Raw genomic sequence first — 12,184 nt, 5'->3', positions numbered from 1 at the left:
AATTCAGGCAGAACCAAACAAAAAGGAATGACAAAGCTGACCTGGTCATTATCGGAAGTTACAAAGAGCAACCCATCCTTTCTGGAGGTTCTTCAAGTAAGTATAAGCTGCTGTAAATAGGTGGCTTAGATTCAAAACCTGAAACCATCCATAGGTTTTACACACATCCTTTAATTTAGTTATTCCAGCCCATGTACCCTTTTCTAGCATAACCTTACTGCCATCTACAGTATATGCTGAGCAGAAAGCATGCTCCTGGCAAAACTGAACAATAAAGCAACAAAAAAATCCGTGTTACTCGTAGGCTGGGAATTTACACCTGTTATTGTGAAGTTATTTCTTGCCATGCGACAGCACTGTCAAGTCCTCTATTTCATCTTGAGTATCTAAAGCCTCTTTCACTAGCACACACAACTCCTTCTAGCTTTCAATGTGAGGTTTAAATACCTTAAAAATCACAGAAAAGTCATATCTAACAAAGTTGCATAAAATTGCATTCTTCGAGCACTCACAGAAACTGTAAGCTTCCGTCAAAGTGATTTCAAAGTGTTGAATTAACATCACAATAAATTGTCTTTTTTTCTGCTGCTATCTTCTGCACATCTGAAGATTGATCACTGAATTACTGGACATTTTATATTTTTGACGTTTAGAAAAACATACATTTAGCCAACATTTCCTGTAGTACCATCCTGTGACTATCTCTCTAGGGTGCCAGTTTTAAGTATGTTTGAAGAATTATGATATTACAAAATAAAATTTAATCCGTAATTGGGAAGAAACCCAAATCTGATCAGAGGGCAAGCAATATCACTGCCTTTCTTATATTCACTGTTGGGTAAATGTCTAAAGCATTTTTATCATGTCCAATGAGGTTTATTCTCCCAATCAAAATAGAAAGAGAAATAGTTTGAGACATGGACCATAGAAGAACGGTTATGGTTTGTATTTTTTTAAAAGTCTTTTTCCCATTAACGTAATCCATTAAGAAAAAAAAATATTGATAAGAATAGTTACACGCTGTTATACAAAGAAATTATACCTTAATTTACAGTAGTGTTCTGAGACTCTAACTGAGCTAGGAATAGAGGTTTGTGAAATATAATGTTCAAACAGAATCCAAAACTACATCAGATTTTTGCCACTTTGTACAGTTTTTTAATTCTCTAGTGTATATGGAGGTACTAAGCTGCACACATAAATTATTGATTTTTATCAATATGATTCTGCTGACAAATGCCTTCTAATAGAGGATATTGACCATAGCACAAATCAACAAGTAAGAAGGAAAGAGAGTGAAGTAAGCACTGACACAGGTGTAACAAAGAAACAAAAATTTAAGAATCACTGAAGAAATCTCCCATTGAACTAGGTTTTGACAAGATATTTTGGGCTTACTGCCTTAATTACAAGATGTCTTTTCTCTATTATACCGTTTTTTCATGTACTGCAAGCACTATCCAGCCATACCTGATGAACAGTCTAGGCTTATATCATCAATCTTTGACTGCTGCACCTCTTTAATCTAGGCAGAGGTCCCAAGCTATTCACCTTGTGGCCCTTCAGAAAGAATTAGCTTACTCTTCTGTCCATGCCCCTTGGGCACTTCTCTCTTCTCATAAACAGTACCACAGCTAGAAAAATATGCAGCTTATCATGGTTCAAAGATAATCCAGGAACCTCACCCCAAGCAAGATGTCACCAGTTGGCAAAGCAGCAACACCCCCAATCTCTGCAAAGCAGCGCTGCTGGGATTGGAAGCATGGAGTGTTTACCCATGCAGAGACCAATCACTGGTTAAGTGCATCTCACTCTACTACCACCAAGAAGGCAGGAAAAAGTACTTTTCACTTGGGTTTGCATGGCCCTGGATAATTCTGGCAAGTCACGAGCTCCAAGAGGATGCACTATTTCCTTCCTCCCAATCAAGGAACCCTTGCCACAGTACAGAGGGGTCACAAACAGATAATGTGTATCAGCTTTTCAAAAGGAGACTGGCAAACTGCCACTGCCTAGACCCCCCTGTGAGGAAAAGGAATGTTTGGAAAGCAGCCACAGGTCCTGCCTTTAGTTATAGCAGAAACTGTATATGTAATATAGGAAGAAGGATGATAGTGTGGCTAAGGTAAGTTCATGAGGACTCCAGGGGTCTGGCTTTGATTATTGTCATTCATTGACTTTGAGATGCAAATCCCTTAACTTTCCTGTCATGTAGGTCCTCATTTCCTCAGTGAAACATGTACCTGTACACGTTTCATGTACATGAAACACGTACAAGAAAATAAATACATGTGCTTCAAACATCACCATTCCACAAGTGGCTGGTGTGTGTGTGTGTATACACACACACAATACATACTTTGTACATATACACAATGCGATACGTACTTACTATATAGGGAACTAGGCAAAGAAGTCCAGCAGCTTGCACAAAGATGCGGTTTACTCTACAAACATTTTGCTAAGCTACTATGGAAGAATTTGGTACCTAGCATCTGTATCTGTTCCCAATGTATTACAACAGAAAGACATTGCTATGGCAGAAAAGAAATAGCAATGCACACAAAATTGTACTGAATTTTCAAGTTACTTTCATATAGCTTGGCTAACTGACTTAAGATATTACTGTTGACACCTAGGGGGAAAAACTGTAGCCCTGCATAGATTTTAGGAAGAAATTTATTTTACATGCTGAAGTAGTAAAACAAGCAGTTTTTAAACACACAGTTTTAGGCAGTTACTTTGTAATGTTGAAATAATAAGAAAAAGTTTAAGTGCTCTTTTTTGCTAAGAACACTCAATCATTTCTTAAACTTAGCTCAAGCAGTCATTAAACAAACTATTAATTTAACCAAATGCTTTATGTCTATCTCGAAGGCCAAATTTTCAAAAACCAGTCACTAAGGCTAGGTACCTCAAGGCAGATACACAATTCTCACTAGCAGCATACATGGAAAAGATGCGTTTAGATGTGTGTCTGCACACAGAGACAGACACCAGTACATACAATTGCATTTAGTAGTTTGGCTTTTTTAATGTAACATGCTTTTCTGTTGTCACTGATGCTCAAGCGTCACCCCACTCTAAACAGGAAGCCCAGTCATCAATAATTTGTCCCTCTAACCACTTCTCTGCAAGTTTTCTCCCAGGAGTTGTTTAGTTGGCTTCAATGGACCTACTTGCTAATGTGGTGAATAAAGCTAGTAGTTCTGGTGTCTACCCTTGGAATATCTTTACCACGTAGGTAAGATATAGCCTGCCTCAGACACGACTCATTCACCTAGCATTTGGTTCATTTGTGCATACATAATATATTTTGTTAAGGACTTAGTACTTAGAGTACTTTAGAAATAAGGAGAACTCCAGTGACTGGACTTCTAAAGATCTTTCAGTGCTGAGTTCTGCAAGCTTGAGTTTAATGAAAGCATGAACTTCTTGCAGGATGGTAACACTGTACAGTCACTTGCATGACAGATGTTACCAATATGCTTATAAGTGTAATCAAAGAGCGAATTAGCCAACATTAAAACTTATAAACATTTCTAAATAGTTTAAGGATTTTTTCCTATTGCAAAATTTTACCAAGTAGTTTATTTTAAAAAAAAGTCATAGAATGAACACAACCATCATCCAAAGTTTATCTCTGATTATCAGTCTCAAAAATGAGAAAGAACATAAAGTCTAGTGCATATATGTCTGAACAAATTATTATATACTGATTTCTTAAATCTCAGCAGAGAACAGGGCAGTAATTAGATATATACTTTCTGTAAGTGCAATTAATTTAAGACATATCTCAATCCACATTTTCCATTTCCTCTCCAAACAAAAAAAAAAAGAAAAACTACTGAAATATTTCTGGCTTTGTTTGAAAACCAGAGACTAAACATTAAAGACTATTTCTGGATGCAATAAAAAGTAGCTTTAAAATCATATTTTGAAACGTTTGGCCTGCCAGAAATATTTTAATGAAAGTTGTACTATGTCCATAATTATCAGAACAAGTTACTTTCATGCGTTTAGCCTAACCAGGAGGAAATGGCTATGGATGGTGTAAGTCATAATACAGCATTTCCCACTGTGACACCAAGCCTAAAGAGAGAATTCAGACTATGTAAGTCACATTTTCATTGTTATTGGCATCTGGGTCTGAGGGATGCTAACAACTTCCAATAAATACACATGTTGCGTTCCGGCAGTAAGGAACCTTGGAACCTTAGGTACTTATTTGCAATTTTGCAGTCTACACACGTATTCTTTTTCTGGTTTGGGCTCCTGAAAATGGTGGCTATATTTCTACTTTTCAGAAAGACATTCTGAATCACATCACTACCTTATCTTGCCAGTGGATTCAGTTTGGTCACACTTTGCCAGGATGACAGCAACATAGCTGCAATGGCTGTGATGGTCTCAAAGTACCCTGGCATTGCACAGCTCTCATTTGGAGGACACTGAGACCAGAGAGAACACTCAGCCACAACACTGCCGTTGTATGTTTACATAGCTCATTTTATCCAGAAAGATAACAGAGGCATTTCACAAGTACTGGACACACACCACCACCGAGACGTTGCCAACCTTGCTCTTGAGGGTGGTGAACAAATATTACATGGCAGCCAGCAGACTCACTGGGGAAGGCAGTGTTTTGGCTACAACAGCAGCATTAACCGTTTACTTGTGTAGGAACAAATAAAAGATGCCCAAATGCAGCCTTCCTGTAACATTCAGCCAGAATTCAAAAAGCACAGCAAATCACCCAAATAATCTACTACGGAAAACCCAACATTTGAGTCACTGTTGCAGGAATAGACACCTTTTTGCCCTCAGGAAGCCAAGAGTCTACAAATATTTTGTGATGCTCACTTTGCTACAGGAGAAGGAAATACAATAAAACACAGTTTTGGCTGTTCTTTAAGAAAATAAGCAGGCTTCAAATGATCCACCTAACTTCTGCCTGGTGAAACATTTAATGGTGAAACATGAAATTTATACAGACAACCAACCACCTCCACTGCCCCATTCCTTCCTCAAGGTTTCTCAGCTGCTTTATGTAATGAAGACCTATCCATGTCTGGGAAATAATATGGGTTTGGTTTTGAATCACAGAAGTTAATTATCAACTGACTGTATCTTTATTATAACGGGATAATTTTGAAAAAGTCTAATTCTAGGCCTACTGAACCTAGAATTTGTGTCAAAAAAACAGTACCCCTAGAAGCCTACGTATGAGATAGCAAGTAACAACTTACTTGAAGCAATTAGATAAATGGGTAACAAAAGCAATAAGATGAAAAGTTTATCAGAAAAAACTCTACAGAAAGCAATGATTTGAGGGCTACAGAAAGAAGAATTTTGGAGAATACAAATGAAGTCCCAGTTTTTGCAGTTTTGATGGACAGACAGGACAGGTATGACCTGTGTAGTTACTACAGGTAGGGATCACACTTTAGTAAGTGAAACAAGCTGAAAAATCAATTAAGAGAATAAAGTTTGGCAGGAACTTGGAAGAAAGTGTGAGAAATTAGTATTGTCATGGTTTTAAACTGAGGAGAGATAGTAGAGAAAAAAAAAAAAAAAAAAGAAAAAAGCAAAGTAGTAGAGACCCCTCAAGTTCTAAGGCACCTGGTGCATCTATCTACATCTCTACAGCGAAGACCTTTGTGAGCTGTGAAATCCATCCTTCCCATCACTCGTCACTAGTAAGTGCTCTCTCACAGCAAGTTGAGCTAATCACCTTGTTTATCTGAACATCAATTATAGTCTGAATTTTAAAGCATCACCATAGTAAATAATGGTTTATTCTTGGAATTATATGTACAGAAAGGAAGAAGCATGCGAACTCTGAATAAGCACAACAACTTTCATTAGGGATATGAAATGTCAGTCAGTTTTAACAGGTTTCTCTGTCCCTACCTCTAAAACCAACATTTGAAGCTATATAGTTGTGATAATGGCAATAATTATAATAATGTAATAAAGACTTTTTAAATTGAAAAGTGTTCTTCCTGGAAAGATTACAAACATAAATAGATTACAGATATATAGATACAGATAGGTATATGGAGAGGAGGGAGAGGAAGAAGAGGTGTAGCAAACACTTCTCCTATGCTCAAATCCGAAGAGGTTTCTTACCATAAGTGTATGTGCCTATTCAACTCTGGGGAAAAAAAAAAAACAAACAACCAACCAAAACCCACTACCAAACAAATAAAAAAAACCCCTAAATACTTTTATTTCATTGCAGAGCTACTACTCCAAAACCTGGCCACCTGCAAAGAGAGTTGGTGCAAGGACTGACCAGGAGATGGTAGGTAGCCTCTGCCACCTGAGCTGTACGTAGATAAAAGGGAGAGAAAATGTTTTTAGGCTTGTAACACAGCATACAGAGCAACCACCAGCAAAGAATAAGCGCAGAGGTTTTTGGTTGGGATTTTTTTTTTCTCTTTTTTTTTTTCTTCCTTTTTTTTCCCCTCTGCTGGAAAATGGTGAGCTGTATGTAGAGAGACTTAATGTTTGAGGCCCTAAGTAAGGGAAAGTGTCACCTTTCAAAAAGGGGAAAACAGTGGGTTTTGCTACATAGGTGAATTTCAAGTTAGCTTTAGCCTTTGTTAGCTTCAGATATTTTCTGAATGCTGAAACAATATGTGAGGCAATGGCAACTACTCCATGTAGGAATACAAGTGTTCTTTAAAAGACATTTGTGCACTCACAGAAAAAAAGTCGTAAGGCTTCTCTAAGCAAGAAACCCAAACATACCTTTGAAAAACCTTGGGTTTGTTCAGTTTTTTGGTGTGGTTTTTTTGGTTTTTTTGTTTGTTTGTTTTTTTTTTAAGAGCTTCATATTTCATAAGGAAAGCTTTATATTTCAAAGTTTGTCCCCTAAAGCAGTGCTAGCAAGCAGTTACAGCCACACATACCATCTCTGCTTAAATAAGGACTTTGCAAGTCCAGCACTTGGTAGGATTAATGCTCCCTGTTGGAAATAGCCAGTTCAAAGCCTGCACTAACTCAGCTGAGTAGACAGAAGTGTCTTCACAGTATTTATCCTAAAAACTAAAGACAGTCTTCAAATGCTCATTTTAAGAGAAAGGGCAAAAACATTCTGTCTAGCACATACTGAAGAGCAGGAACCCTCTGGCTAATCAAAAACCAACATACATGGGTGCAATTCTGCTGGTCCTTCTCTCTGCAATCCCGTCAAAGATCCAGACTTTGGAGCAGAACTGCCTTATTACATAAGGGAAAGCCAGAGATCAGCTATTTACCCCAGGAATACAAAAGCTATAAAACAGTGCTAGAAACCTCATTTTAGACAAGTTGGAGCTTGGATACCAGAGACAGGCTCAGATAAAAGTCCAGCTCCTGTGTTAAACGTGCCACAAAGAAACAAAATAATGTTACTGCAATGAATATAAAAACCTTTGTTTTGCAAATCACTTCCACAACTGGCTCCACAGATCAATCGGCTGCCCAAATGTCCAGTCCGGTACTCGCTTACACATCCCCTCTTAGATATCCTCTGGGTACAAATAATTATTCTTTTTTCTTTCTGTGCACTTTATCTAAAATGCATTAATCTAATTCACCCCACAACTCAAGCCAGTTAAAACGCAGAAACTTCAATCCACCGCCTTGTAAAGCACTATTCTTATTAATAGAATATTTATTGTGTTATGATATATCACGCCTCAGTTTTTCATTTGCACGGAGTATGCCAGTTCCCCCCTGGGTTTACGCCTGCATAAATCCACAATGACCGAAGGGGACCTTGTCCCCGCACATGGCTGCAGTCCTGACATCTGAGGGAAGTGTGTGTGGGAGAGCACTCCCCAAAATAACCCAGCCACGACTGCCTTTCCCTTCTGAACTTTTGCCAGTGCTTGTGAAACCACGGGCTCGTCTAGCACATGGGTAGTTGGCCTGAAGCAAAGAGACCTCCTCCCCTGCTCCGCTCTCCACAAGCATCTGGAGGCCACCAAAGAGTTGCAGGCCAATCTCCACAGTAAAAAACAAGATGTATTGCTATGGGCAACAGCATGAGAGCCCCCCCTGCTCCTCTTGCACATGGGAGACCATAGACAAGACGTGAGTGGGGAGAGCAAGCTGTGCTGCAGAGCAACCGGAAAAACTGGGAGCATGTCTCCATCGATGCCTGCACAAAGGCTTCTGGAGTGGATGAACAAGATACGAATAGCCACAAGTGTCAGGATAAAACTGGGCTATCCAACAAAATAGGCAAAAATGGGGCCAACTCTTGCCAGCCTGCCTTACACATGGCATCTTGTGGAAGTCAGGGAAAAGCTGCTCACCCCCTCTGAATCCGCACACACTTAAACCAGAGGAAACACGGTGTCTACATGAAATACTAAAATAAACAGAGAAGCAAAGCCAGTTGAAAACTGATCAAGTTTACGCTAAAAAGCTCATTATGTGTGTATAAATGTGGCTGTGGTCTTGCATGTGAATAAATAAGCTTTTATTCCAGGCATTTAACATCACTTCCATTGACATGGACCCTCTAAAGCGTGGAAATTTAGATTCAAATTAGGATTTTGGGCTGGAATGTCCCCGAGATCTCACTCCTGCTAACGCCGTTCATTCTACCAGTGTGTAATGTGAAATATTTACACGTGTTCTAACATCTTCCTGCAACTTTAAGGAGCTGCTTACTCCGTTTGCAGAATATCAGCGTGTTTGAGGATTTGCCCGTTGTGTTGCACCACTCACAGTGCAGCCGTGCACACAGGAAGAGCATACCTTCCACAGCAGGCTGTCACAGCCGCTGCCAGCAAGCCCTGCGCTGCTGCCACTGCTCAGTCCCCTTACCATGGGTTTGCTCCAGCTCCTGCTCTGCTTTGTGTAAACAGCTGCCTTCCAGGACCACTCTAGGTTCAGCTCTAATTAATTTCTTAATAAAAATACAATTTAGTTTATACTCTAGTCCTAAAATGTGGGTCATTTCTAGTTCTCACTAGATGCCCTAAACTCCATCTAATTCAAATCTGTTCTCTCATTCCACACTTAAAGACTAAACCACTTCTAATGTAAGTTGGTATTTTTACTGCTTCACACGCAGACTTTAGGAATGACTGTAGGATATATTTGGCCAATTTTGTCTAACAAATATTTATAATCAGACAATTAAGATTCCTCTGCAGGACTGCAACTTTCCCATGTCAGTTTTATCTCAGGCAACTTTAAGATTGCCAGTAACATTAATAAATATAGCAACTACTGAGTGCAAAGTATTACTTATGTATATTTATGTTCCAGACTAAGACTTAAATAAAAATACTGGCTGATACTAGCAGCTACACACTTTTAATCAGTTTTTTTTAAAACAAAACCTGAAGTTACTGGTTCCTTTAGTAACCATGCAACTCCACAGATAAAGCCCTGGAGGGCAGCTGACAAAGCCTGCCTTTTATCGCCATCTCTGCCACAGGACTCTGGAAAAAGCACCTCTCCTTCCTTTGCCTCTTTAACATGGCATGCAGAAAGGGTTATGTAAGCCTGGTGTTAGTTGTAATTATTTGTTGCTGTCACTCAGAATTTCCCTCAGGGATTTCATGCAATGAAATGGCACTTGCTTCATGGGTACTAGGATGATCCCTATAAAGTTTTAAAGAGCTCAAGTCTCAAGATAAAGCCAGGAAGCAAAGGACTGTATTAATTCTAGTGGAGACCAAGAACTGAACTTCCGTCTGATTCTCATAGAAACTCTCAGTGAAAGGTGCTATTCCTCTTAGCCTGCACATTTTCAAACAGTTAATCTAGTGCCTTTTTACCTTCAGGAAATGAAGCATATGAAATCAGTCATATAGGTATCAGTGGCAGCAACTCCTTTTTCAAAACCGTGTGTCATTGCGACATAAAACTTGGCCCTCTTCCAATTCACATTTTTCCATTCTCATGGTTATTCTGCCATCTCAACTGCACAGACTTTTTTTTTTTTTTCCCTTCACTCTTTCTGCCACAGAAAACAAAAGCATTTCCCACATGCCAGAAAAACAGAAGTTACAAGATATTCTAGACTGTGGTCAAACATTGTTTTCCAAATGGGAAGCACAGTCAATTTTGACCGAGCCAGTATATGCTTAAAAATCTTCAAAACTAACTAAAAAATACTTTACATCTATAACCCATACAAAACTTATATAATATACGAAGTAAGTGTATACTCTGTAACACAGCTATACACACATCTGTATAACTTAGAATAACAACTGCACGGGCCCGTTTTTTGCCCAGGTTTGCAAATCCATTTCACAGCCTCACGACCTGCAGCGCAATGTCCTTTCACAGCACATCGGGACGGCGACCTCCAGTCCCGGCACAGCCGGTGAGCAGAGCCTGCAGCGCACATGCTGCTAAACAGTGCGAATCAGCCTGCTGGACCTCCTCCACGGGAAGCAAAATAAGGTTGGACTTGTTCCCACATGTACATTTGAGATTTACTTCTCTCAAAGACAGTCCCTGACCTTGACCGTGGCCTTTTAAATTTATGGATTGGTAACAGGGAACTGAGGAATGAAAACACTTGAAGCTCCTTACCCTTCATATTTACCACACCAGATGGCTGCTGCTAAGTGTCAGCATCAGCCCAGTTTTACCGTGTAACAGTGCCTGGGTACAAGAACTGTATCTTATCAGAGATGGTGTGAAGGCTGGCTTTTAACAGGTCCCTGATGCTTCTTGCTCTGGTAATGCATTTCACTCATCTGGAACTCTTTGTTTGAAGGATCTGAAGATTTATTGCTGGATACTCCTCTCCCCTAGGCATTTACCTTTTGAAAACAGTAGCTACCAACTGGGTTTTGCTAGGCAGGCACCCAATCTTTTAGCTGGTCAAAAAAAGTGACCTGATTTTCAGGAAACCCTGTTGAAATCAGTGATCCTCAGACATCAGAAAACCATAGAGATATACCAAATATCTAAGTGTGAGATAACAGCAGGTTTCTAAGAGGGATCCTCACTTGTCCTGAAATGGTATCAGAGGCTTCAACTTCTAATAGAAGTCCTACAAAAAAAAAAAAAATAATCCACTTTTCCACTTCTCTACAGCACGAGTGTCTCCCTGTCTCTCACAAAACCCTGGATATGAAAATATTTTTGCTGGCCAATGGCTCCTGTAATGGAGCGGACAATTATTTAGTTCCTAAAGCAAATGGATGTTAAATGCAAGGGTGAATTTATGCTTTTTTTCCTGGGACTAGCCTTGGTGTTTACATTGCATGTGTTACCTTACCTTCCATAAGAGCACAGCCAGCAACAGGAAGATGAGAATTCCCACCAGCAAACTGATGGCAATGATCCATCCGACAACATACCCACGAGGCTCCAGATTGTGCAAAGCCTCAAAGACCACCTACAAAGCAATTAGAAAAAGATCTTTTTATGATTGGAAATTGTATTGTTTTGTCGTGTACTCATCTTATTAAACACATTGCATGGTGGCCTCACTGATCGTGTTTCGTCTGCCAAATAAATACGGAATGTGTCCTAATTTCATGCTTTCCATTTATTTTTTGCAAGGGATTTAAAGCTTTCAAGTGGACTTTTGAGTAGGCATGCCTTGGATCCAAAGGATATCAGCTTCCACTCCAAAAAAACTCTTAACACTGCCCCCGACCCCCCCACCCCCACCCCAGACAATGAACTTCTGCTGCTGCTGGGCCACCAAAGGTGCACAAAGGTTTGCATGAAAAACTCCATCCCTTGGATTGGCAAAAATGGCCATGACATCTCACATGGTTTGTCTTACTTATCACATTCCCAGCCTTGCCAAACAGTCCAGTGCTTCACATTAAACACTCAAGTACACTAAGCCTGTTAACTTTTCTCTGCAAAAAATAAGACAACACACATACAACTCTATTGAATACAAAATTGTCCCTGCTGTGATTCACCAGACACATCGTGTGAAAGAGGGAAGGGTGCATGCAGGCATGGGTTCTTCTGGGAATGTAGAAAGCAGTCTCCTGCTGTTCTGTTCTCCCTTTTTGTATGGCGTATATGGCAGGGAAATACATCCTACAAAGAGCTTTCCTTAACAGTCTGCCTTAAGAAGAAATTGGGAGCAAATTATACTGCTTATATACGCTATGTGAATTTCCAGTCTCTTGTTTCAATCAAAACCAGTTCCTCAGTGGAAAACTCAAAACCAGTTCTCCTCAGTGAAGGC

The 12,184-nt window shown here is 39.6% G+C and overlaps 1 protein-coding gene across 1 annotated transcript in view; it reads right to left on the bottom strand.

Moving 5' to 3' along the window:
- ITGA9 (integrin subunit alpha 9) overlaps window positions 1–12,184 on the bottom strand; it is a 231,036-nt gene that overhangs the window by 9,679 nt on the left and 209,173 nt on the right. Inside the window, exon 27 of the mRNA XM_080383261.1 lies at window positions 11,249–11,368. Within this exon, the coding sequence (XP_080239387.1) occupies window positions 11,249–11,368 (120 nt within the window). The remainder of the gene's footprint in view (window positions 1–11,248; window positions 11,369–12,184) is intronic.

The sequence above is a fragment of the Falco punctatus genome (genome assembly GCF_963210335.1).
Source record: "Falco punctatus genome assembly, chromosome: 4".
Taxonomy (NCBI): domain Eukaryota; kingdom Metazoa; phylum Chordata; class Aves; order Falconiformes; family Falconidae; genus Falco; species Falco punctatus.
This window is presented reverse-complemented; position numbering and strand designations above follow the sequence as displayed.